The sequence below is a fragment of the Drosophila teissieri genome, chromosome X (genome assembly GCF_016746235.2).
Source record: "Drosophila teissieri strain GT53w chromosome X, Prin_Dtei_1.1, whole genome shotgun sequence".
NCBI lineage: Eukaryota > Metazoa > Arthropoda > Insecta > Diptera > Drosophilidae > Drosophila > Drosophila teissieri.
In genome coordinates this window covers 9,248,688-9,276,675 of record NC_053034.1, presented here as the reverse complement: position 1 = coordinate 9,276,675, position 27,988 = coordinate 9,248,688, and the positions used below count along the sequence as shown (strand labels likewise).

Here is a 27,988-nt window from a genome sequence, read left to right as displayed (position 1 = left end):
TTCGGACAGAGTTACGATGAATATGCTAATATCACAGCGAATATCATAGCGAATATGTCATTTGCATAGCCTAATATATAATATATAATATTTTTGCTATAAAAAACGAATGAGTGGCATATTTATTAAATAGAAAACCATCTAGTATTAAGTGGCATAGTTTGATAGTATAATTTCTTGCTGTGCACCCACTGCTCGTTCATATATTGCTGCCGGCATCCGTTTGTTGCTATTGTCACTACTGAATTCCAGCAGTTTTTTGGCCCCACATTCCGCTGGGATGGAACGAGGAGGACGAGGAGGAGGCGCCTCCTGGTTGCCGGGCACGTGATGCCTTTCGATGTCTTGGCTCGTTTTTTATGCAAACAGCATTTGAATTTGAAATGAAAACGCTGACGGGCGCCGCCAATGCCAATGCACATGGAACTGGGACTCGGATCCGGTGGCCAGGACTTGGAGCTTGGGACCTGCGAACTGCCCGGATGCTCCGGGAGCTGGTCCTCCTCCTTCTGCTCCTTCTCCTCATTCTGCTGAAGTCCTGCGCTGCAGGAGGGCGCCAGTGCCATTGCATACTTTTGAGCGCCGTGCGGTTACTTTTGGCTCACTGATATGACAACGGTCCACCCAAAACACATACATGCATATATCCAAGCAGGGTGGCTCGTTTGGTGAGCCAGGTTTTGAACGAGACATAAATACCCTTCTTATACCTAAGAATTTAACATTAGGCATTCTGCAATGCTAGAAATTACCACTTACTTACTTAAAGGCACTTCTTCGGATTGCGCATATATTTCCTATAAGTTTTTAAGCGTTTCCTTGAACTCCGACCAATTGGGCCACCCTTCCGAGGGCGCACTGTGTCCATTGGCATTTTGCAGGCAAACACAAAAGTCATGGCGAAAGGGGGTTGAAAGTTGGGAGTGGGGGGTTTGGGGGTGGGCCAAATAGTTTTTACTGCACACAAACACAAAACGCAATGACAAAAAGGACATAAAAAGCAGCGCCGCCAACTTTGTTATTACATTTTTATACCGGCCACACACACACACATACACACACACAAACACACACTCGCATTCTCACACACACATGTGCAAAGCGTTTTTATTGGCATAAAGAAGCAAGTGGAACACCTGTTCCAAGCTCCACCGACATTGCGCTGTCGCGGATTCATTTGCATTTGCATTATTTCCCTGTTTGCTCAGCAACCCTTTTCCCCTTTTTCCCCACTTACCCCCCATTTTTCCCCCCACTTTGGAGCAGACTTTTATTATTTTTGGTTAGTTTTGCTGCATTACAAAATGTGTTGACATGTTATGATTTCGATTTTAATTTCAGCAGCTGCAGGCGGCACAAAAAGGATACGAAAAGGATGTTGCCAAAGAATCAAGAATCAGAACCGCAGCTCAGCTGGGATTTAAAAACTATTGCAGCTCGCTTCAGATGAAGAACAAACAAGATAGTTGAGTTGGTAATGGGTTAAGGAAAATAAGGAATTAGCCCAAGGAACGCCAGGTATGGGTTACCATGCCATCTCCTAATGGCTTTCCCTTCCCTTTCTGCACTGCAGCACATTAAGTGTCATATTCTGGTTATTATCCTGGCACCAGCCATCAATTTTACCGGCACTTTCGTTGGCCTCGTTAAATTTGCTCTACTACAGCTTAGGATATTATGATTACCCATCAAAAGGCTCGCAGCTCGTCATTATCGGTAACAAGTACTCAAACAGATCGATTACCGAACAGCGAAGGGGGTTCGATGAAGGACACTCACAGCAAGGATATGCCAGCTGCATTGGCGTCTCTTTTACTTATATATTATATTATATAATATATATTATAAGTAGTATTATTTTGCAGATGCCCTCGAGTTCAGTTTGTCTGTAAAGTTCACTTGGAAGTTCACTTGGCGTATTGATTTCACTGTGTGTATTCTGCTCTCGACGTCCCTAGACATTAATTACGGCTGAGATACTTATCAAATGCATTATCCATTTGCCCGGTAATCCTGCATTTTCACTCGACTTAACCTTCATTTAAGGCTTCATCATAAGCTTACACGAGTTTAGTTTGACTATATAATCCTTGTAGTCATTGTCGTGTTGATTCCTGGCCAAATTTGTTTACCAATTCACTCAGCACATCATTGTTGTTAAAGCCATTTACCTGCTGTGTGTGTGTTTTTGGCGGATCACGCTCGGTGAGTCATCATTCGGCTGATCCCTCTGTCATTTGTCAGCTGGTTGCCTTGGCTTTTAATTAAATATGTTGCCAGGATTTCAGCCACATCCTCGGGAGCTGGCTCACAAGTGTCTGAAGACTGTGACAGCACATGGACATAGTTGGCCCATCCTCCACTCCACCGATTCCACCTCCTCCACTCCTGTGGACGCCACAAAAGTTGTCACTCGGGTGTCAGCCGGGGAGGATAAATAAATAAGCTGTTGGCCAGCGCGTTAGGCAAGTTGTGCTGTTATCCTTGCAGCTTCTGCTCCTGCCACTGCCACTGCTCCCACGCTCCATATACTTCTGCCTTTTGCTATTGTCCTGTTGTTGTCACGCGAGCCGGGCGCGCATTTCCAATAATAATCTCTTGTCCCGGGCATAAATGTCGCATTAAAATGTCACGCACTTGTGGCTTAATCACGCCAAAGGATAACGACATGCCCACTGCCCCCAGAAAGCACTGAGAAAACGGGAAGCCTATTTTATAAATATATAAAGCTAAGGATCAATTTCTAGCATGATTAGGATGTGCAGAAGAAAGATGTCTGCTTCGTTGTTAACCAAACTTATTCTCAAGTGATTTCTTTAACATTTCGCAACACAATTTCTTCAGGTGCAGGACCTTAGGACGAAATGTGGGACAGCCGAGGAGCTTCACTGACAACAGCACTTGAGTAGACAGCCCCGCGTCACTCCTCCTGCTCCTCGGCTGCTGTTATCTCAGCTTGGACTCGGACCAAGGACACTGGACTGGATCCGCAGGACTCCAGGACTCCGGATTGCGGACTGGCGGAAGTAGTCGTTCGGTTTGAGCACTGCGGTTCGTAGGCATTACTTGTTTGCGGTTTTTATTATATCATGCTCGTGTCAAACGGGCTCAGCATTGTCACATCCTTAGCCGCTGCTGACGATGACGATGAGGATGATGATGCTGCTGCTGCTGCTCTGCCAGCTCAGCGTCCTGTCATTCCAGCTCTTGGCCCCCATCCACATCCACATCCGCATCCGAATCGGTTCCGCCCAAACCCCAAGCCCCAATCCCCATCTAAGTCCCACGGCTCGCTCATGTCCTTCATCTCGAGCTGCCAGTTATTACACATTGCCAGCGTCTTAATGTCGGCATCCTGGGACGAGGACTTCAAGCAGCAGCAGCAGTCGGAGATGGGGCCCCAGTTTCGCCAACAGGTGGCGGGCCTCGCTCAAGTGGCTCTGTGGAAACAGGGAGAGGGGAGGTGCCGAAATGTCCTTTGGCCACTGGCATACAAGTGCAATGCTCTTTTAATCTATGCACTGCCTTTCATCCAAGTACTTTGCAAGTTGCTGACCGTAAATCGCATTAAAATTACTGCAAATTGGCCTATTTTATTTTTCCTACGAAAAATAGCTTCAAATCGAGCTAATTTGTGCATATAAAATGAAACGAAAATTGTCACAGCTAAGAGCAAAGATTATCAGAGGTGTAAAATAAATTGAAAAGTCATTGGAAAAGCTGTGGTAAGTAATCTGCTTAAGTGTTCATCTTACAAACGTATTAAGAGAAAAACATAGCCTACTTATCCAAGTTGTGAACTGACTCAGCCGACGCGAGTCCTTTAGTCCTTTGATTTGGCCAGATTTCCTTTCTGACATCGGCTGGCTGCTTGTGGATTTCTCGAGAGCATTGCAGCTTCGCTTTTGGCCGCTTTTGGCCAGCAGTTGTGAGTCACTTGGACAGGCTGCAATTGGCAGCAGTGAGCAGGATTTTATAATTTAAGGCACGTTCCAGTGGTTAGGTCCACTCAACGGCCTGGCCTGGTCTGGCCAGGACCGCAGGACAAGTGGGTCCTGTGGTCAGCAGCGAGCTGCAGTCGACTGTCGCCGCAATGAGAACGCAAAGTTTATTTGCTGAGCCCGGCCAAAAAAGCCAAAAACCATGACCATGACCATAACCAAAGTCGATGCCGAAACTCCTTTTTACTCCTAGGCGCTGTGAGTCAGGAATTGAATTATGGAGATGAGAATGCAAAAGGACGCATTCTGCGGGCTAATTCGATTAGACAGCTACAAATGCTGATTCAATTTGCATTGTCAATTAAATCGCTATCCTGGCCGCACTGCCTGGCATAATTGCATTATGGCATATTTGCCTGTCATCAACATGTTTTGCCCACAAATTTTCCACTGACTTCAGCACTTTGCGCAACGCCCCCTTTTTCCTTTTCCTTTGCCTTTTCCGGCTGGTCAAAATAACTCCTAATTTCGAGTGGGCCGTTGCCTATTGCCAACTTATAAGCAGTAACCCGTAACCAGTAACCAGTAACTCGGCGGCTTTCTTGATGATTGGCTAGCAAAAAGTTTTTGTGGCAGCCGCAATGTCGCCCAAGGAGTCCATGTCCCATGTCCCATGTCCCATGTCCCATGTCCTGCGTCCTGAGTCCTTCGTCCTTCGTCCTGTGTACTATGTGTACTGTGTACTGTGTCCTTTGCACTCGACTGCGCTGAGTCGAGTTAATGAAAGGCCAAGTCAAATGCCTCACTGATTGCATTGACATCCTTCTGGCCCTCTTCGGCCCTTTTGGCCCTCTCTTCGCCCTCTTCGCCCTCTTGGCCCTCTTGGCATTCTGGCCCAAATGTATTTGGCCAAACTTTACGTATGATTTGCTGGGAAAATTGAAATTTGCCCTGCATCCTGTGGGGTCGACTGGGATTCATTATAACGTCCACACATCCGCCCCATCAAGTCGGCTCTGCAATCCACAGTCTGCGATTTGCATTTCAATTATGTTCAAATTGCATCTTCTATATCTGCCATTTCAAATATTATTCAGACAGGGGGAACATTTTGTATTTGGCTTACCAGCACACACACATACATGTGTATATATATTTATTTGGCCAGCAAACTTAAATTTTCTGTTATTTATTTGCACATTTTCTGATAATTAGACTCTGATTGAGTTATTACTGTATTATTTCCACCACTCGTACCTTACTTTGAGTACAAAAAATCAATAAAAACCAGCTGAATTTAAAACAATAAATGGCTACTATTCTGCTTTGGTGCAAATATGAATCGGTGTATAGAAATAATTATAGAAATCACACTCTTTTACTAAGCACAAAACTCCTCGATTTTCTAATTCAGCTCAAAAGTAGACAGGAGATTTTATTATAATACTTTCTATATTTCCATAACTCCATTCTTTAGCTCATTATCAATTTGAGGCACACGTGGCGTATGCGCAATATCAGCATTGCAGTGCAATTAGTAAATTACCAACTGGATTTTCTCCACATTTATTGAGATAGAAAATATACAATTTTTGGCTTTCACACTCCAAGCATCTTTCAAGTTTAAACAAAAAAAAAAACATATGTGTAGCCTATCTACTGTATTGGACTTTATTCGTATGTTTTATATGGTTCATTAATATAGATATAAATACAAATAATATTCACGCTTTGCGGTTTGCAGCGAATATCACATCTTATACACGATGTAAAAAAAAATAATATTTCGTCATGTTGTTAGGTTGGCCGCAGGCAGTGCTCACTGTACCGCCACAAAAGTTCATCGCCTATCGTTTTACATTACGTTCTTTTCTTGCGGTTTCCCCCGATTATCTTTAGTACAAACTTAGTCTACTGTCTTTTTGGTAAGTATTTTCTTGATGGGCACGTCTACGCGAACTCCCATTTCCAATGAATAAATAAAGTAATTAGAATATTAAAATTAGCGAAGAAAAACATAAAGTTAAAGCTGACAACAGACAAAAAAAAATAAAGTATTATTATGTTAAACATAGGGTGAGAAGGTGGACACGTGGTGATGTTTGCTATTTGGAGGCACTTGTTCATCGATGCTGCTCGATCTTGTGATGTGCGGAGTTGGGGGTGGGGGGCGTGGCAGCGGAGGGCGGGTTAGCAGCAGCCTAACAAACTAGACGCTCATTGTCCGGATGAAAGATGCGATCGTAGTTCTCGATCAGCACCTTGGCCAGCATGTTCATGCGTCCGATGTCCAGCTGTATCTGATTGGCACTCAGCAGACAGGGACCCCACACGATGGCCAAATTGGTGGACGGCATGCGATTCGAGGCGCTGGCGGCGGCAACTCTGAAATTAATATATATAAACATTAGTTACAGGCAGTATGGAAAGTCATATGTATATGCATAGATCAACGCAGGAAGTGTGAATAAATCAGCTTAATCTCTACGTGATTCATGGTTCAGCTTGCGATGTTACAGCTCATAACATCTGAAGTTGACTAAACTTGCTACTCTTTCAACAAAACACTGATGCAGATGCAGCACAGTGCACTAACCTGGTCAAGTGCCTGATGAGGAAGCGCAGCGTGGAGCGATTCGGCTCCGGCATGTCGTCAAAGGCCAGGCTCATCCGCTCGATGGCGGCGTCGTCGTTGAGGCTCCTGCCCAGCCGCTCGTACGCCTCCTGGGTGATGAGTGGGGCGGTGAGCTCCCGGAAGAACTGCTTGTGCAGGCTGGTCAGCGTATGGATGTCGTCCGTGTGCAGCAGGCGGGGATCGTAGATGTGCGTAAGCTTCTTACGCAACTCATCCACCAGCACCTTGTTGCCCGACGCGCGGTACAGTCCGTCCTGTTCGATGCACTGCGGCTGCTCGATGTAGGTGCAAACGTCGACCACGAAGCGTGGCACATTCGGATGATCGGTCATGTTGAGCTCCAGGGCGCTGAGCGGAGCGGCGAAGAGCGGATACTTGTGCTCGTCCAGGTACAGGCTGTTCACCTGGCCACGACGTGGACGCGACTTCTTCTCGCTCTTCGGCGAACGGTTGCTACAATTGTGCAGATTTATCAGATACATTCATATATATCAAATATATACATATACTTACATGCGAAACACATTGCTGTTGACGGCGACTGCATTGATTTCGTCATCACGCGCCCAAACATGGAAAGAGAAATTATTAAAAATTATTGCTCGACTTGCAACTGCATTGTGGGGCTACGTTGCGGCCAATTCCTGACGAGGACGAAGGAATCCTTCGACATTCCGCTGCAAACGGGCGATCAGGGATCGAGCCACTCCCGACTGAGAGACAACTGCGAAATGCGTATGAGTTCGCTTGCCTAAGCAAAATATCTCAGCCTCCAGGAATGTCAGTCACTCACTCACTCACTCAGTCAGTCACTCAGTCAGTCAGTTAGTTACTCAAGCATTCCTCTCCTTACGCAGATCATGATTCATTGACGACTCATTTGCATTATCCGAATCCGAATCCGAATACAGCAGCAGCCCCAGCAGCAAAGCTATGCAAAATCCCCGCGTCCGGCAAAAAGTGAAACCCGCTTTCATTAACAAAAATCCCAGAGAGAGAGACTCTAGTATTCGTCTTCGCAATGAATGGGAGCCCAGGTGTCCGTAGATAGATACATGGATACATGGATACATGGATACATAGCTACACATAGACAGCCGTACATAGAAGTCAGCCAGTCGCTGTGTGGGCCGCAACGACCTTAAAAGGCCAGCCCGCGCCGAGCTCGCGCCTCAAATGCACTTGAAAAAATAAAGGTGAGCTCTTGCATTATCTCCAAAAATATAACTATAAATTTGGAGATTTTACCATTATTTCTTGAACCTATTAACATTAATCTATGTATATTGGTAGAGCTCTTCTTTGAGACCTAAATGTTTGAATGCTAGTCAAATAAATAAATAGGCAATTGTCTTTGTGCAACACATTCAACATAGAAAATGTCTTATTAAAACATCTCTATCATCAAATAAAGACTTTGAGTCAAAATGTAGAGATTTGCTGCCATGAATACTGCCAAGCTTACAGATCATTTGTTCGAGTGCATGGCCAATGCCATGGTTCTCCATTCGCGTTGGTGGCTTCTACTTGGAATCGGAGCTCCAAGAGCAGCTCCATCTGCGCCATCAGACAGTGGGGCGCCCTCTTTTAACCGGTTGGCGCTGAATTCCCCCGAAGGAAAGTCATCGCAAGTCACAAGAAGTGGCAGACACTTTCGGAAGGTGACTAAATGCTGCCAAGCGGACACAAATTACTGCACCTTTTGCATCATCAATGATACAAACTAATTGCTATTTATAACCCAGATATGATTTCCTTCTGGGTTTCCCTGTGCTCACATATATAGAAGTTGTTTAATCAACGAACTTGCAACTTGCAACTTGCCATTTATATGAAAATAATATTTAAACACACCTGTTTGTATACCAAGCAGCTAAGGTTTCCCCCCTATCAATAATTGCCAGACAATTCAGCAAATCTGGTGCCTGAGGTACGAGTCTACGGTAATTCGCCATAATTAAAAACATATTTATCATATTGCAAGTGCACCGGATGTATAATAATGATGATTTTCACCAACTAAGCCGATCTGAATATCTAAATAAATCAAATTATGGGTGTACTTACACTTCATTCGCATGCGATTCTTGATGGACTTCTTGTCATCCTCGCCGGGCAGATCGAGCAGGTTGCCGATGGAGACGCTCTTGAAGCGCTGGAGAATCGTGGTCTGCTGCGTCTGCTGCACCTCATTGTCCTCCTGGATCTGCTGCGCCCGCAGAATGTCAGTCACTGGCACAATCTGCGAAATGGCAAATGAACAACCCACAGAGTGGTGTCAGAGTCACGCAGTGCATAAATATTCAAGTTCGTTTCGTTTCGGTTCGGAAAAGCAGGGGGAAAAAGGGCGGAAAAGTGGGGGCTATCTAGTCCAGAAGTTCTGGGAGCGTACAATTGAGATACACAATCCACAATCCGACAATCCAAGTAACGTCTGCAAATTAATTGCAGCTTTTCGTGCCGTTGTCCATGTTTATTTTCTTGCCATTTTTTTTTTGTTCTTTTCGCTTTAATACCTATTATTAGAGCGGCAAAGGGGCGTGATGTTTTGGTAAAAAACTTCAACTTCTTTATAAAACCAGGTATTTTGAGAGTGCTAATTGATAGCAGTTCCACTTCGTATACACTTCGTATTCAATTATTTTTCTTTTGTAAATGAGTTATTGTAGCGACTATGCGAGGTATGTGGTAGTCGAAGCCCGGGCCAGAAGTGGTTATTTTGTTGTTTTCTTGTTCATACCGTAACACCCATTAGTTCGGGGGAAGTTCTTTCTGTTTAGTGGGTTTCTGTGCGGTTCCACCCATCGCTCACCGTTGTTTGCCTTCGCTTGGGATTGAATCTGCCTGCCATGTCTTATCGCCACGCTTTCGTTCCCTCTCTCTCTCTCTCACTGCGTCTCTCTATCTCGCTCGCACTCCCGTTGGACTGCACACCCACTATGCGCTATGCGCTATCTCTTTCGCGGAGCGAACGGAAAGCGGAACACAAACAAACGCCGATACAGAAAGCAATTTCGATAAGGAATTGATTTCGTTTGACTCGCAAGAAATCGCGCAACGCCACGGAAAATAAATGCAAGCGTCCAAGATAACGGTTAATCGAACAGTGCCGCTCCAAGGTGTCGCTGCCAATGCATTTATCGCCTACGCCACGCCCACCCGGCCAGCCGCCCACGGCCCCCACCGTCCAGCTGCCACCCCCCTGCGACCGCCCAACCGATCTGTTTACGCCAGCATAAACAAAATCCTCCGGTTATCGGCGACATATGTATAAACCCATTTTGTGGAGCAGGGGGAGGGGGGGGGGAGCAGGGTGGGAGGGGAGGGTGTTTATTCTACACCCCATATGGCATACATACATACATATACATATGTGTGCCTAAGTTCTAGCGGACAAACTATTCGGTGCCATGCAGAATGTATCTCGAACTTAAAGGACTATAGGTAAACTATCATTTTAGTTATTTAGCTCAACAGATGGAATCTATCTAAATACATGCTGTTTATGTATTTATCTTATTTTTTGATAGTTATGCCTTTTAAAACGATTTCAGGTTTCAAAATAAGTTATTGGGGAAAACCCCAAAATGGTGCACCACTCGAAACTCAGACGGGCAACTGGAGTTCCCCTGAAATGCGCATGGCTCCAAAAGAATTCCTCATGAATTCATCACTATTTGCAGACTGTCAAAACTTAATGTTCCGATAAGTAATAGTAACTTAATGTAACTTGTTGTAGTTAACTGTATACTCAACTCAGCATTAAGATAAACAATATCTTATCCACAATGGGAGTTTTAGGGTATTTTCTTGATAGAAATACTCGTATTTAAAGACCTACAGCACCGAAATCTTTTCAGATTTCGAAGATGACAACTTATTGCTTCTATGACCCCGATCTATAGACTTAAAATGCATTTATATACATATATTGATTTGGCCGCATTACATGTGCACTGCGATTCCTCCAAATTGGGTTTGTTGTTGCAGTGCCAAAGTCTGTTTTACAGTATCAACAAAGGAAAAGTTAAATAAACAATAAATAAACCCTCTTTCGTGCGAAATCGAATTCGAAATCGATCGAATAAATATCGGATATTCAATTCATTCGTTCAGTTCAACCCACCCATTATGTGGATCATGATAATTCCGACAATTGAGACTCCAACTGATTAGACTCACTTTGTTTTGGCTAATTTGCTTGCTGTTTTCGGTTTTCGGGTTTCGGTTTTTGGTTTACTTTTATTCGGTTTTCCAAACGAGTGCCGCTATAGTATTTTCAATTATTTTTGCCAGCGTAAACAAAAGCACAAATATGGCGTAGTTTTGGTTTGTTGTTTTCTCTATTTTGCCTTACACAAAATGGAAATTTATGTGCGCCCAAACAGAAGAGTACGTAACTAAAATAGAGCCCGAAAAAAATGGGAAGGTAACGCGATTTAATTGATACGACCTCGAATAGTACTAGTGCTGGTACATGTGTTTGCAGTGCTTTATTTTCGCCCGCAGATACAGATACAGTATCTGTGTCTATATCTAAATACATATGTATCGCCGCATTCGCCACATGATTCACTGAAAAAAGCCGAAATAATAAAAACAACTGAAATAAAACCCGATACGAACCGCGGAAAATAAACAAATGATCCGAAAGCCAAACAAAGTCGACTCAGGCCAAGTTGACCTTTTTGTTTTGCTCGATTTTTGTGTTTTTGTGGTTTTGGGCTTTTATTTTTTTTTGGGGCTTTTCGTTTGGATTTCAAGAAGAAGCAGCTGCCTTGAAGCCCCTCCTTTCCAAAGCAGCAATTCCAAATCTTTTCGACTGCGTGGGCAATCCATCCATCCATCCACTCACTCGTAGAAATCTTTGAGTTCGGCTCATCTGAAGACCCATTGAGATCGTGTTTCCCAAGTAAAGAGATTCGTATTTCGAGAGTGTTGACAAACTAAATAAATTTACTTTGCCACTTCAGTTTGACACAACACAACACATGAGGCCACTTACTTGAGAAGTCGCCTCTTTTCTTTCAGTTCGAGAAACAATAGAATTCACACACTCCATATAGCCAAGAAGTTGGGTGAATGAAACAACCAGTTAAATGGCAGAAATGGAGCTACAAGCGAATTTAATCTCCTGCATATGCACACGTAAACATATCCATCCCTACACATATCACAATCACAATCACGCAGTCTTATTTATGGAACACTCAAGTTCCGTTATGATTTTTACTGAGACTCAGCGATAAAATTTGGTGGCTCAGTCGAAGGTTCTGTTTCTGTATGGTTCTGTATGGTTCCGAGAAGGAACACAGAGGAGAAGCATTCAAGGCGGTTACAAAACGAAGACGAAGAGTTACAAAAATATTTGACTAATGATTAACCAATTAAATGCTGATAAATGCCATATGAACGCAGCTTCGAGGCAGGAAATTACACATAAGAAAAGGGGAAAAAACCGACTCAGAAATGCCCCATAAAATGTGCAAATTGAATATTCATCTGAATGAATATGTGCACAATACTGCAAGTATTCACTCATTTCGCACACTCAAATCACACACTTTATCATTCAATTTTCATGATGGATATTAAATAAATATTAAATAAAAATAAAATATCCAAAAAGGGTATCCGAAATCCAACGAAAGTTCTATTCTCAAGCGGAGAACCGGTTTGCCAAAGTTTATAACAAAAAACAAAAAAATTAACTTTAGATACAAACACACACACTAATGGATATACATATGTACATATATTACCGCAGAATATATGCATGCCAAAAAACGAGGAAAATAAATACGACAAAATAAATAAATAATTGTCGTTCGCGAAATGTGAATCAACATGTTGGGGCCCTCGCATCCAGGGGCGTGGAGGGGGGTGGCATCAAAGGGGGCCGAAAGGGGGGGGGGAATGGGATGAACTCTCCCTGCGAATTTCTATGGAATTTCACATGCAGCGGCAGCGGCAACTGCAGCAAACAGAAAACAACAAACGTGAGAGGCAAATAAATAAAAATACATTATGCAGAAAGCAGCACACGTACCTATAGGTATGTATATCTACATATGTATATGCAATTGCACACACATACATATAAACACAGCTACAGGCGTATGCGTTATAAACAAATTGCAATCAAAAGCCAAGTTTGGGAAACCAACAGATACATTTTCGGTCGACTCAAAAATGCCCTAGAGAAACCGAAGTTGCAACACAAAAAACTAGATCCCTTGACAAATTATCAGTATCTTTATAACTATATATATTATAGTTATTATTTATATATACACCTGTATATTAATTGGACAAGTCAAATTAAGTCATGCTAATTAGTTATTGCAACACAACTCATTGGGTCGCAATTTGCGATTGCTTCGTGACCAGAGAATAAATGAATCAGTAAGAAATACGAAATATATGAGTATCTTTTCGAGATCGACTGAAAGTCGTGACCCCCCCGAGTGATACCCTGTGCAGCAAAACTTTTGGCTCCCCAAACGGAAGGTTGGGTAACTTTTCGAGCCCTCGGAGAAGGGGTTCACCGACTACAGATCAGCCGAAACAATCGCATGAGCCGTGGATACGGATATACTGAGATACCTAGATACTAAGATACAGATACAGATACATTTGCGGACTTTAATTGATGTGACAAGTAACTAGTGGCGAAACAATGGCCAACCGAAGAGACTGAGAGAACGTACTCGTACATGGCAAATTGCAAGTGACAGTAGTACACTCGCAAAAACAGAGTGAATCTTTTAGTTTGCTTAAAACAACATAAATACAGATTTAAATAGTGACATTTATCTACCGATTGAAATCAATCTTTATCATACTCTTCAGCAAGCTCAACAAAAATAAGTAAGTCACGACTTTAACCTCGATTCAACGTTGATACGAAATGAGTTCCCGACTATTTTTAGATTACTCGTATCTCTCATATCGCTTTTAAAGATTGTTGGACAAAGATTCTGGAAATGCCCACCCACTCACCATGTCCTCCTCGTCCTCGCAGCAGTGCACATCCTGCAGCGTTTCCCGCCACGCCAGCACGGAGTCCGTGAGCAGCAGCCTCGCATTGGAGCGGACGCGCAGCTTGCGTCCCGCCCGCGCAGCCACGCCCCTCTTGCCGGCCACCGCCCCCGCGGCGAGCACGGCCCGCTCCCACTCCGCCTTCAGGGGCTGGGGAATGGCCGCCGTCCGGTTGGGCTGCTGGTGATCCGAATCCTCCGCCTCGCAGCTGCAGCCACTGTCATCGCTGCGTGGTGCTAGACTCGTGGTGGTTGTGGTTGTGGTGGTCACCTGGGCGGGAGGCGGTGGTGGTGCCGGGCGGCGGATGCGGGTCATGAACCGCTGGTGGACCAGCGATCGATGGTAGTCGTAGAATATAGCGCTGTACTTCTTCGGATCTTTTTGGCTGTAGAAAATGCAAATGTTCCTGAGGATCGGATGCACCAGGGGCACAATCACCGCCTGCTTCGTCGTCGCCACTGCAGATGGCTGCTGATCCGCTGGCAGATCCTTAAGCAGATCCTTTGGCTGACCGGTGACGCCGCTGCTGCTAGTGCTGCTGATGGAGCCCAAGGTCGCTGTGCTGTTCGTCACCGTGCTGCCCAGGCTGAGCGTCTCATCCGCCTCCTCCTCCTTGCTCTCGCGCGAGTACATGAACTCCATGTCCGTCTCCCATGCGCCGTGGTCCATGGAGGCGGTGGGCGAGGGCAGGGGCGTCGGCATCATCAGCTTGGAACGCTTGGTCAGCGTCGATGTGGATAACTTGTGCCGCACTCCAGCGGCAAAGACCGCCGCCGCCTGGAGAGCCATGACATCCGCATCGGCATCGGCATCGGACGGCAGGGATTCGTCGTAGGCCCCCAGATCCTCCTCCTCGTCATCCAGGTCGTCGTCTTCTTCGTCCTCGTCCTCCTCATCCTCATCCTCGCCCTCGACGGGTAAGGCTTCGATGATCTCCTGATCGACGGGTTCCAGGGTCTTGAACTGCCAGATGGGTTGGTAAATGGACTCCTCCTCCGGCTCCTTGAGGTTATCCTTTTCCCCTCCGTTCGACTTCGTCTGCTCCTCTTCCGTCTGGCGGGGATTGCTCAAGGATGTGTTGGGATTTCGAACGGGTACCTTTGGCGCCGGCCGACGAACTTTGATAACGCAATTCTACAAGTTTGGATAGAAACATACGAGGTTGTCAAACCGGAAATAGTATCCTGTTTCGACTGTTGTGTTTCACTTGCTTCAATAATTGACTTGCCGAACGGTGGGAAAATGATTTTGATGGAAAAACTCTAAACTGATAAACTTAGTTAATTAGCTAGGTAATTACGTAAAATAACAAAAGCCATCGTACAGGGCCATTTTCCGACCAACTTTTAATGTTTTAATGGAAATTATCATTAATATGCCGCCAGCAAACAATGAATTGCTCCATTAATAACTTCTTTAGTAGGCATCACAATATTGAACTTTTTATCACATACGGCTATTCTTTGTAATAGCAAAATAGCAGAAAAAAAAGATGAAAAAAAATACAGTAAAAAATGACGTTAATTAAACGCTGATTATTTTATAGTTATCTCGTGTTTTCATTGCAAACTTGTTTGTTTTACTCCACATTTTTTGCATTGTTTAATGGTTGCTTTTAATTAGATAAGTTTGTTTATTATTTTTTTGTTTGTCGTTTCGATGGTTAATCGAACGTTGGCATCCCTTTCGCACGCGAATCGTTAGTCAATTTTGAACTGCAGTGAAACGCAACAAAACCAAGTGCACTGAGAGAAAAATATAGTTGCATCACAATATTATCACAATACTATTACGATTTTGTGGAAATTCGACCGTGTCAATCAGACTTTAATCACTTTATTAATAGTTTATTGGATCATCATATTTTCAGAAAGTTTTTTTTTCTTTTTTTAGGGCGCCCATTTTTCTCTCTGTGCATTTGAATATTGCCTTTGACTAATGCGGCTTGTGTTTTTGTTTTTTATTAATGAGTGTTGACCTGTGTGATTGGCTGCACTTCTTGTTGTTGCTGTTGTTCATTGACATTGCAATTGCCGTTGTTGTTGATGTTGTTGTTGTTGTTTTTGATACCGCTTTCATTGTCAACGGTATGATGGTTGTTGTTGTTGTTGCCGCTGATGCTGTCATTGTTGTTGTTATTGTTGTTGTTGCTGCTGCTGTTTGTTGTGGGGCGCTCCGCCTCGCCGTTTGGCTTTGGCGCCGCCATCAAAGCTCCACTGTTGTTGTTGTTGTTGTTGTTGTTATTGTTACTATTAATATTATTGTTTTTCTTGCTGCTGTTATTGCTGGTGAAGCTCTCGCCCCCGCGCACACCCTCTTCCCTGACTATCGCTGTCCCTCTTCGCTTCGTACTTCGAATCGCGCGACGTCGCGACGCAGCAGCAGCACACACGTCTACGCTCTCTGAAATCGCTGGCGAAACTGAAACCGAAGCCAAAGCCGAGGCCACCAAACGATCGTTGCCATCGACGATGGGGAAGGCGAAGAGAGGCAGGCGCCGTCGCCAATCCCCAACAACTGAGTCACGCGCTCTCCTTTGGCGATAACCGTTGATCGGTGGTTGTTGCTGCCGCCGCTGCTGCTGCTGTTGTTGTTGTTGCTGGAGCCACAGCCACAAGCTGAACGATTTGTCATAGGCGGTGAGAAAGCCACGCACACACACGTGCAAGCTGGCCGAAAGAGCGAGGCTCTGCATCAAGCGCAAGAGGGAGACAGAGACTTGAGGCTGAATCGCTGCGACTGCGACGCTCTCTTCAATTGCGGCCACCTGTTGCTGTTGCTGCTGCTGTTGCTGCGGCTGCACTGCCTCTTTCTCTTCGCCAAGTGCGCTCAGATAGTCATTCACAAAGTTGGCCGTAATAGCGCAGCGCTTTTGCTCTCTTTCCAGCTCCACGTTCTCCACGGGCTCCACTCTCTTCAGCTGCAGCTTCCGCTTAAAGTCCTTGACCAACTTCGCCTGCGCGTCCGCGCACTTCGCTCTCTCCTCCGTGCTTCGTCGCAGTGTGACCGAGCTCTCTTCGGCGGCGGTCAAAGGATCGCGCGCTGGCACGCTCTTTGGCTGCTGCCACGGTCCCTCGTCGTAGTGGTGCACCTGTCGCCTCAGTGAGGTCATCCACTGGCAGATGCTCTCGTTGAGATACAATGATGACGATCCGGATGCATTCGCTGCGCTATCCTGCAAATCCTGCAGCAGGCGAATGCGGGAGACGCGCGGCTTCTTGCGCTCTCTCTTGTGGCTCTGGCTCTGGCTCTCTTCGGGCTCTCTTACGCGGCCGTAGATGTGCTGATCGCTTTGGCTGCTCTTCAGCTGCTGCTGCTCCAGCTTGAGTTCGCAAATGCGCTGGAGGTCAAAGGTCTCCTGGGTGCGAAACACCTCGTCCACGTTGTGAATGATCTCCAGGGAGCCAGCGCTGCCACTGCCATTCGTGGGAGTTTTTGGGAATATTTTGCGCTGCAGCGACGAAGACCGATTCAGTTGCTTAAGAGAGCCGAAGAGACGGGTCAAGGTCGCCGCACTGGACTTGGAGTAGCCCAAGAGCGAGCGCGACTTGACCTTGGTGGGCGGTGTGGACGGTGTGTGTGGTGTGGGTGGTGTGGGCAGTACGGGCGCTTTGACGGTCGTCTCTGTTCTTTGACACCGACACCGCTCGTTGTCGCTGTAAATGCCGCGGCACAAATCGCAGATGTTCTCGTAGATATTGCTACTCTCGCCGGATATCGGCGAAAGGGGTGGTGGCGGTGGCGGAGGGGGAGGCGGTGTACTAACCACGCCCCCGCTCACGATGCACTGGCAGAAATGGCAGTAGCGTCCTTGGGCGGCAAACACGCCATAGCCGCATCCGCGACAAAGATTCTCGTAGATCGCCTCGCGCGGAAAATACTTTCGCAGCTCCGCGTTGAGGTGACCTTTGGGAGTGGAGGTCAGGCCCGGCAGATTCTCGTAGATGTGCGCCTCCATGCCGACGTTATCGTTGATGTCCTTCGCCTGCTGTGGCATCTCTCCTCTGTTTTCTTTCTTCTTCTTCTGCCACCCTACTTTCTCTTATCGCCGCTGCGTCACATCGTAATTCATTATTAAGTGAGAAAATAATCGCCAAGCGAGGCAACCGGAGAGATAGTGAGTGAGCACTGTCTTCGAGAGAATTTCATGCACCGCAAAAAGAAATGTCGCGAAAGTCTTTTATTTACATATTATGATCATGTGGCTCTTAAATCTCTTATTTTCAAATAAAAATAACCGTGGTGGAAAACGAAAACAAGTACCCTAAGTTTCCTTTGATAACTCGCTATTGTTTGTAACACACTCCAAACACGACCTTAGTTCGCGCAGTGTAGGCGCTGAGAAAAGTCAATGGGCTTGAACTCTTTAAGTGAAGCCACTAGCCCCTATCTGTGTTGCTGTCTCTTTCCCCCCCGCTTCCGACTGCAATCAGCGATATTCATTATCTCCTCCAAAGTCGCTGCACTCGGCACTCGGTTTTCCTCCAAGCCATCGACTCTTTGCCTTTAAAACACTCTTCTCTGGCTTAACTTTCTTTGAAATGGGTTTTTGAGGAAATGGATTCTAAGTCTATGGAAAACAGCTCTCAAAAAGCCAACTGAGTAATGGGATATAATATAATATATAATAAGACCCTATAAACTAGAATTCCACTGTACTTCTTCAAATATAAGCACAGATAAACTATGTTGATAAATTATACTTACACCCAAAGCCTGTATCAAAATATGTGATATTTAAACCAATACCTCATTATAATTGACACCGAAAGGGATCCTAAGCCTAAGCATATCACTAATCACTTTAAAAATCTAAAATGGATTGCTTCTTTGCTCTGAAACAAAATTCCCCCAATGCATTTCTTCTGGCTAGAATTCAACCGTGCTGCTTCTTTTTGGGCGTGCTGGGTTTTGCTTTCTGTTGATATACGGAGATGAGTCACTAACCGATCCAGCAAACCATGTCGGTCCTCTCGTAACCCCCGTCCATATCCCTCGGACTCAAAATGAAGGCCCTGCCAGGGCGCAGAGAGCGGTGAGGGGCGGGGGGAGAGCGGCGAGAAACCCCAGAGAAACAGGTTGGCCAGCCGAGAATTGTGTAACGATCGTCGACTTCCTCACCTACGCCTCACAGGTGCCGCCAGGTAGATGGAATGTGGAACATGGTGTGTGGAATATGGAATATGGAATGTGCTCAGACCACACTGGCAAAAATACTAGTCACTGCTAAAGCAGAATTTAAGGGAATTTCAAATGTACATTTAAAAATTCCACATTTCCTTCTTTTTAGAGCACTACAAATTTGCATATATATTTTCTCTCTTCTTGTTAAGTTTTTCTCCGAGTGCACAGTTATCCCAAACGGAAGGCGAGAGTGAGCCTAATGGAGTTAAGGTGCCAAGAAACGAGGCTCCCCACATTAATCTCTTGATCGGCGTAAGTGGGGAAATCATGTTTATCTCGCTGGTTGATCTTAAAATCTTCTTCGGGTTCCTCGTATTATTCGTAATGCTTTGATCTAGGATCGCCGCCATTAATCATAATCGGCTTGGGGCGAAAAAGGGAAACCGGTTGGGGTTTTAGGTTTTAGGTGCTTTAAACATGTTTTGCATTCTCCACCACCAATTGTTACAGCGTCATTTAAATAAAATCGATTTAATTCCAGTCGAGAGAATTTGGTCTGTTGTATCTTTCAAAATACAACAGTTTTAGATCTTTAGGCACCACAAATGTTGACAAGGGAAAACATTTTCACGGTGTTATTCATACTTTGTCTAGAATCAGCTTGTTCGTCTGGCTAAGAACCCGTTTTATGGGGCTAAAATATAAATCATAAATTATTGGATATCCTTCAAATGAAAGTGTTATTTATATGCATAAAATATCATTTGTTCATAAATGAACAAACTAACTTAGAAGCCCGACTTCACTGAGTTGCCTTTGCTGGAGTTACTTATTTTGGGAATTTTGAAAGCTTATAATCCAAATCCTTCTAGACATTTAATTGTAAAGACCTAAGCTACATTTGCTTAATAAATTTTGTTATTTACAATACGAATCACCAATAACTCTTCATATTTGTGGAACATGAATTCATTGCCTTGTTGAGCATCTCCATTAAACTAAGTTATAGTTATTGCAAAGTTTCTTAGACAAAAAATCACGCTACTTTGGTGTTTCGGGCGCCTCAGTGACCGACTTGCATACTTTTGGGCATTCGCTCGAGACCTTCGTGACCCCGTCAATAAAACCATAAAACCTGTCCAAATTGTGCAGCTCCCAAGGAGACAACAATGCAATCAGCGTGGATTGTAAATTAAGCGCGGATTTGCCTATGCCGATGATGATTCATCGCCGTTCATTTTCAGATGGCGACAAATGAATGAATGACGATGAATGTTTACCATGTGTACTGGCAATTCACAAGAAACACAGAGCACACACACCCATACACACATATATAGGCGAAAAGAAAGAACAAATAGAATGGGGTTTGGTCCGTTATCTCACAGCGCTTATCTCACTTTCTCTCCAATTTACCCAAAGAAATGCACTGTTTTGTTTCTTGTTTACAAGATCTGTAAATTTCTAGTCGATCAATTCCGAAACTCGAGCACCAAAACAAAAAGTACGAATTTCGAATTCGAATTTCGGCACTGATAAGCCGAGCGGAGCTTTAAATAGGAGCATTACGAAATAGGGTTTGAGGTGGGACTCTCCATCAAAATGGGGAGCTGCAGGCGCGACGCGTTCGCGAATTTAACAGAATATCAACTGAAATTGAACTCAAGATGCCGCCGAGAATTTTCTTGGGTGGCGGCGGTCCGCCTCGTAAGCGATTGACGTCGCAGTCGCCATCGCCGTCGCAGTCGCAGTCGACGTCGACGCCACAAGTTGGTGGCTATGGCGATGCCGACCTCCGGTCACCCAGGGAACTCGAGCACTCCACACTAGTCAGCAAAAGTGCGCATCAACCCCATAGCCCCGCACCAAAATGTGGATGAAAAAACAAGTTGGGAATTATAAGCGGGCACTTTCCCTAAACAGATGCAAAATAACTACAGAGATAGATTTATTTATTTAAATAGAACACATATTGTAAATAGAATTACCAAATAAAAACTATGAATAGCAGTTGCTCTTTTATGTTAAATTAAATAATTAAGTATTATTAAAATAAAATATTTAAAAATAAAATAAAATTCTAAAGAATCAATCGGTTGATGAAGTTCGTCATCATGGGCTATGATGACTCATACGACTCATGTAAACTGAGCTTCAAACCATCCTCCTTTGTGCCAATTCCCTGCTGACCAGTGTGGGCCAGAGATCAGTGATGGGGAGGCAAAAGCCCAGAACTGAACAGAACAGAACAGAACGGAGCAGAGCAGAACCCAACTAAACTGAACTGAAACCGAGCCACATGTGTGTAATGGAACATGGGCAACATGTGTGGCTCTGTCTGGCTGTGCGCCGCCACATTTGCGGGTGTGTGTGTGTGTGTGTGTGCGTGTAAGGGTTGGGGCTGGAATGGGCTGGGTGGCGGTGGATGTAGAGGTGGGGGTGGGGTGTGGCAGCGACAAAAGACGCTTTTTATACTCAACGCCCGTTGCCTAATTAAGCATATCGAGTGCGGTGGTCCCCGGAGGGGGGGGGGCTCTGTGGAGAATCGGGAGTTCGCTTTCAGTTCGGTTGGGTTGGGGGTGCAAAAAAAAAAACAAAAAAAATGGGGGTAGGGTCGGATCGAGCTGGGTAACTAGCCATGATGAATGCTAAACACTGTGCAAGTTATGCACAACAGTTGCGTAAAGCGATTACAATATGCATACAACTACGAGTATATGTACTTTTGCTCAACACTTTATTATTGCAAACGATATGATATGGATATGAAAATGAGAAGTGCACTTGGAGCACGAACCCCGCCTATAGAAATAGGATCTTAAAAGTGCCAAGCTCGTAAGCTTTTGTTTTTATTTTGGATCCATAACCCCCAGTAAAATTTCAATTAAGGAAAACAAACTGATAAATAAGTAATGTCCTGCTATATTGGTCGCAATTGTATATAGTATATAGTATAGTGAAGTAGCCCAGACTGGGCGTAGATATCGGAATCTATATAAAACAGAAGCGGGAGAAATAGAGAAAACAAAAGATGAGGATGCATCTTTGGAGAAAAACCATAATTCCGGGGAGAGACTTTAACAGCGCGAGTGAGACTGAGAATGAAAATGAAAATAAAAATGAAAATGCAGTGCAGCCGATGTTCAGCAATATGGTCGCTTGATCTTTGAACTAAATTAATTAAGCACAATGAACACAATTGTTGTTGTTGGCATCGCTGCCAACGCTGCCAGATACAAATACACATACACAAACGCAAATACAGATACGAAAACACAACAACACACCGAAATAAGGAAATGCATTCAGGCAGTGACCAACATTGCATTCAACTGTTTGCTATCGGCTACCCTATATCCAGGGATAAACCCATGACTTATAGGGTTTTTTCCAGGGTTTACTAAGAGTAGATCTCAAAAAAGTTATCCATTTTATAAATGTTTTATACCCTTCTTAATGCACGCAGTACCAAAATTAACAAGTTTAAAAGGCATAAGCTGATGCAAAAATATATTTAACTAGTTAATTAAATGATATTTGCTAATCCATAAAAATTTGTTTTTAAATCTAATATCTATAAAAAATCATTAATTTTTCAGAGGGCATTTATCATTCGCAGTGCTGGGTGAATTAATTCTTGAAGAACATATTTTTCATGTTTTCGCTTTCAGTTTCCATCGCTCTTTCCCCCCCGACTCATATTTGGTTTGGTTTTTCTGCGGGTCTTCCTCGGCCGCCTTCTTTTCCCGAAAAAAAGGAAAAAAAAACACGAAGAATTAAAAAGGGGTGGCCCACGGCTCATGGCCCGTGGATGATGGTTGATGGCTGATGGCCCTGTCCAAGTCCCATCCATGTCCCAACCAAATCCACAGCCTCGTCCCCATCCATATTCCCATCCACATCCACATCCCCATCCACAGCCAGAGCAACATCCACATCCCTGTCCAGAACCAGACTCGCGTCTTTGGCAGCATTATGTTTCTGTCGGTAATGAGTTGGCTGCGACTGCAATTCAGTGTTGTCGCGATCCGACAATAAAAACCGATGGATTCGAGAAAAGAGTGCATTTAAATAGTTTAAGTGAGAATAATAAGACTAAAGATGCAATTATAACAAGCGCAATAATTGTAAAAATTTTATTTAAGTTTTAAAACAATTTCTATTAGTGTAAACATGTTTGGCAGACTTTTACACATCTTTTTACGAGTTTCTATAATTTTGTATATTATAAGTGGGTTATATTTTTTGAATACGTAAGCTTAAATATTTTGTATAATTTTGAAAAATGACACAAGTTATGTCATTGACTAGCAATAAAATAGTCAAAGTGCCAGCTCTTCTGCGGCTTTAAATGCTCCATGTGGTTGTATTGGTGTTTACTCCCCATCCCCAATCCGTGCCACCCCCTTCCTCGACCCCACTGAGTTCACTTTATGATTATTATTGTTGGACGGCGGTCTTCTCCTTTTTTAATGAATTTTATTAAGCGCGACAGCAGCAACAGATAGATCGAGTTGAAAAGAGTGTGAGTATCTGTGTGACTGAGTTTCTGAGTGTGTGTGTGTGAGTGCCTGAATGTGTGAGTGTGTGGGGGAAGGGGTTCTGGGTGACCGAAGCCAGCAGCTTTTGTCAACGCCTCAAATTCAAATGAAGAGCTGCTGGTAAAATAAAAATAAAAAAATAACCACTTAAATTGGTATTTTTTATTGACCACCGCCTGTGACTCATTGAAGCATGAAATCTAATCCGGCTAATTAGTAATAATAATTGATAATAAAGAAAAACAATTTGTGTAAATTGCTGTGAAATAGGCGATAAAAGTGCACTACATTTTTAAGTGTTTCATGCCTCCTAATTAATAGCATTTAAACGTTTGTGTGGCTAATGAGAAACGTGTGGATTACAGAGGATTCAGTTAAATGTTTTGAGATTAGTTTTGTTCATAATTAGGTAAATTCGTTTTTAATTTTGATTAATCGTTGCATTACTGTGTAAACTATTCCCGATTTTAAACATTTTTTTGTTGGTTTCACCTGTTTGGACTGAAAGTTATCAGTTTTAGAAACGTGTATATATGCATTTTTTTAAACAGTCAGGAAAAATTCTGTATAATGGATCACCTGTTTAGTTTAAATAATAAATAAATATGGAGCATAAGTAAATGAATATTATTTTCTATATCATTTTGTTTTTGATCAAATTTTCGCTTAAGAAAAATACCATTCTCAATTCTAGTTTTAACTTATAACAATTAGGGAATTAACCCTGCTTCTGTATAACTCATCTCCAGACTTTCCTATCAGTAACACGCTGTCGATGAGCTCCCAAACTTGACTCATAGAACAATTTGAGATAAAAACGCTGAGATACAAATTGTGAAAATTCAGTGACACATGCAGGGGGTGGGGAGTGGGTGATAACGGAAGCTGAAATTGGAATCGAAATACGTAAACGAGTACGAATCCGAATTGAAATGAGAATGTCAGCTCAAGTGTCAATCAGACGACGACGACGACGACAATTCTACTTGGCGCTGCATTAACAAAGAAAAAATAAAATTAAAAGAGAAATTTTGAGCCAGAAGTGCGGGGCAAATCAGAGCGAGAAAATGAAATGCATAAATAAAGTCAAATGGAAATAATGCACGCAGAGTATCTATGTGACCGACTGGGTACGTGTATATGTATGTATGTACATATGTATATGTATGTGCCCGTTGACTGATGACAAAATTGTTTCACTCGTCAGTCAACGAACCAAGTGATAAACCTCTGCACAGCGAAAAACAAAGGGGCTATCCAAGTTATTATGGTATCCAACTTATAAGCATTTTAAATTTGGTTTTATGAGATGCATTCGGTGTCTGAAAGTATGCAGCAATTTATTTCTAAGCCGAAGGATAGATTCATTCCGAAACTCGCCATACTATAAACTCCTTCTAGATGCAGATACACTTTCTTTTAGTGATTTTTTACATATTGCACATAGTATAGGTTTTCTCCCGGTGCATGTCTTTTATGTTCCCCCATTCGCATCAGAGAAATTCGCTTAGCAATTGCTTGCTAATGAGACCCAGCTTATAATGGTTGTATTCTATTTTTCCTGGTTTCATTTCTTCTCCCCCATTTCGCAATGCAAAAGTCGCTGGGAAAACGCGCCCGAATCGCTGCCAAGTCGCGCGCAACACGCATGCGCAGCTACTGTAGCTGCAATCGCAATTAGTCGCTAAGCAAAGTCCACAATGGAAATGAAAACGAAAACGCAGATGGACTAAAAGATGATAAAGCAGGCAAAGGCGAACGGCAAAACACGCAACGGAAAACGAAACAGACAAAAGCTCGAAATAAGACCATGCGCAATGCATTTTGCCATTGCATCAGTGAGAAAACCGCATGGGTTAAGGGGGCTTTAGGGGGTTAAGACGCTTTTCGGATGGCACAATGTATGTGCCATTGCAATCGCCATCCCAGGGTATTTCAAGTGATTTATGCTGGTTATCAAATAATGTATAAATTCATTTTGTAAAATTATGTGAAAATGTTTGCCAGGAAGTAAACTTAGTTTGCCCAGCAACAAAATCATTTATATTTTATCCCATGGAAAATGGGTCAGTAAACTACAAAGTAATCACCAAGGTTAAGGTTACGAAATATGTTCATATTTTTATCGCATTCTTCGCACAAACGGAAATGTAATAACTTGTGTGTACATAAAGTGTTTTTTGTTTATAAATGAACTTGCTTGTTTGATTTATTGGGTAATTGAGAAATGGCCAATGGTTTTCATGGCATTCCAAGTGTTTCTCGTGGGTCATCATGTTTATAGAGTAATTATAATTTATACCATATCATCATATAGTTTCATCTTTACCCTACAGATTATATAAAAACATATTAGTTATCAAAATGAGTTGATCTGCAAGCGAAGCCATCCGAAGGACGCCAAGATGGGGCAAGTGGAAAATAGCTTTTCACTTTCGGACGCAACGGAACTCTTACGGAACCCGTTCCGGTCTCACTTTCACTGGGAATGCAAATTTCCGTCAAAATCCAGTGCCCTCCAATGAAAGACCGCTAACGGACCGTAAACGGGTTTAAATCGCCGGCCCAGTGAAATTCATGGGCCGGGGAAATCCTATGAATCGGCGATAAATCACACTGATACGAGTTATCACTCGAAAATCGCCTCAGTAGGGAAATTCAATCTCTAGCTCTATTAGTGGCTGCTAATCTACATTCATATGGTCTTTTAATGAGGTATTACCACTGATTAGCATTTGTGCATCTCTTTTAAGTTACTGGCTTATCTCGAAATTACGAAAATATCTGTTTTCGTGCATTATAGAGGCTTAAAAGTTGAAGATTGATTCAAAACTTGCACTTTCTTTGCTGATTACCATGTGATGGATAGCTTGATGGATGGGTCTGGTCACTGGTGGGTGAATGGCATTTGAAGGGCGGTTGCTATTCCACTAATTGATGTAATTGATGCACGTTTCTAGCTGGATAGGACTTACCCGCAGGGCGTTCTGCTGGCGATGATTGGAGGTCAGGTCCAGCATGGAACTGGCCCTTAGCTTCTGGTTTTGCTCCGCACAGCTGGCAGCTGGAGCTGCCGGCACTGCTGTCCGTAGGTCCACACTGGCTGGCACTTCGGGCGTAGGGGCTTGACCTTTGGTCGACTCCATGTCCTGGCCATGATAGGGATCTGGGTTGCCGCACTCGCTGCAGGATATATTCTCCGCCGATCGGGCCGCCGATCTGCTGGCCAGTGGCGACGAGGATGCGGTGGACGAGCCCGCCGATGCGGACGTTGCTGTTGTGCACGTGGAGATGGTGGGCGAGGTGGACGTCCATGTAGCTGTGGGTGGTGTTATGCTGGTGAGCGTGACTGTCAGTCGCCCGATGCCTTCGTTGTTGTTCTCAATCGTGTTGTTGTTGTAGCTGCTGATGATGTTGTTGTTATTGTTGCTGTTGCTGTGGGCATTACTTGAGTTTTTGGCATTGGCGTAGAACACCTGGGATATGCTGCGAAATATGGTGCGATAGCCCCTCTTGTTCTCTGCATCGCCGGCCATGATCACACTGTGCAAAAAAACTATAAACCAAACAAAAAAGAAATTGTTATCACACACACGAAATCTGCACGATTCTGCGCTCTGGATTTTTTTTGTTCAACTTTGGTTTCTATGTCTTTTGTGTTTTTGTGTTGTGTGGGAGAGATTCACTGAAAAGAAATGGGGTTTGGTTGTGGGCGTTACGTTTGACTACATTTTTGTTGGCACAAATCGATTTTGGGTGAGTCTGATCACCAGTTATTTTCTATGCGTTTAAGTTTGTAGGTTGATAAACAAAGTGTGTGGCTCTGATTTCCTATCAGTAGAGGAACATTTATTAAATGCCCTGTTGAAGATTTTAATCTATTTTTTTTTAGTGCACTTTAACGAAACGTGTAAACGTCGGAAGAAAGCCAAAAGCATGAGCAACGCGTCCACTTCTTATCACTTTTTTGCGCGGGGGAGCGGGGGGAGCGTTTCTTGGGCCCCACAAATCAATAATAGAATCGTAACACCCTGGAAAATATCATAATTACACGAGGCCAATGGAAATCGAAATGGAAATCGAAATCGAAATTGGAAATAGTATGGCATGGAATGGAATGGGGACTAGACCATGGCGAAGTTCGTATCGAAAACTGAGAATTAAAGCACGGGAGACGCGTTCGGGCAGCGGCGGCCAACTAAATCGCGCTGGCAGCGTTACCGCCTTCAAGCGCCACCGTTACCTTACCGCCAACGCCGACGTCAGCGTCAACGGCGACTGCGACTGCGACGCCGACTGAAGCAGCAGCGGCTGTTGGCGTAATCGCATTTCTTGCCGCTTTGGCTGTTGCTTCTTTTTGCAGACTTTGTTGGTCTTTTTTCGGTTTTTGTTTTGTTTATGGCGCTCTTCTAGGCGCACAGTGGTTCCGAACCCATTCTATGGCCCACAAAAGCTGCACTCCAAGCTGGTTACAGTGGTGCTCATGACTGGTATTGTGCGAGATTAATCCTGTGAGAATGGTCCCTCGAGCCGGATACTCAAAAATCTTTTCTTAATTTTTGTATGCTCGTATTGCTATCGAAAACATTATTTATATTTATGGAAATTCACTTCCCCCCCGCATACTACGAATTTCATTAAAAACAAGTTTAAGGTAAGCTATTAGAGCGCCACTTTTAATGGTTATAAAAATTTTGATTTATTGA

At 43.8% G+C, this 27,988-nt stretch overlaps 2 protein-coding genes across 5 annotated transcripts; both read right to left on the bottom strand.

Moving 5' to 3' along the window:
* Window positions 1-90: 90 nt before the first annotated feature.
* Window positions 91-954, bottom strand: LOC122624077. The gene is made up of 2 exons (XM_043803513.1): window positions 764-954; window positions 91-710 (listed from the first exon to the last, which is right to left on the bottom strand). The coding sequence occupies exon 2, from the start codon at window positions 564-566 to the stop codon at window positions 126-128; it is 441 nt and encodes a 146-aa protein (XP_043659448.1). The 5' UTR covers window positions 567-710; window positions 764-954; the 3' UTR covers window positions 91-125.
* A 4,631-nt stretch (window positions 955-5,585) lies between these two features.
* On the bottom strand, window positions 5,586-27,469 carry LOC122625322 (rho GTPase-activating protein 15). 4 transcript variants are annotated; one of them, XM_043805427.1, is made up of 6 exons: window positions 27,334-27,469; window positions 26,258-26,967; window positions 8,644-8,818; window positions 7,090-7,117; window positions 6,538-7,029; window positions 5,586-6,326 (listed from the first exon to the last, which is right to left on the bottom strand). In XM_043805427.1, exons 2-6 carry the CDS (start codon window positions 26,816-26,818, stop codon window positions 6,143-6,145), a joined length of 1,440 nt encoding a protein of 479 aa, XP_043661362.1. In that variant the 5' UTR covers window positions 26,819-26,967; window positions 27,334-27,469; the 3' UTR covers window positions 5,586-6,142. The 4 variants fall into 4 exon arrangements, with proteins under 4 accessions (XP_043661362.1, XP_043661364.1, XP_043661361.1 ...); XM_043805429.1 differs by having other exon boundaries at window positions 26,258-26,838; window positions 27,413-27,428; XM_043805426.1 differs by lacking the exons at window positions 26,258-26,967; window positions 27,334-27,469 and adding exons at window positions 13,579-14,751; window positions 15,596-18,188.
* Between the last annotated feature and the right edge of the window lie 519 nt (window positions 27,470-27,988).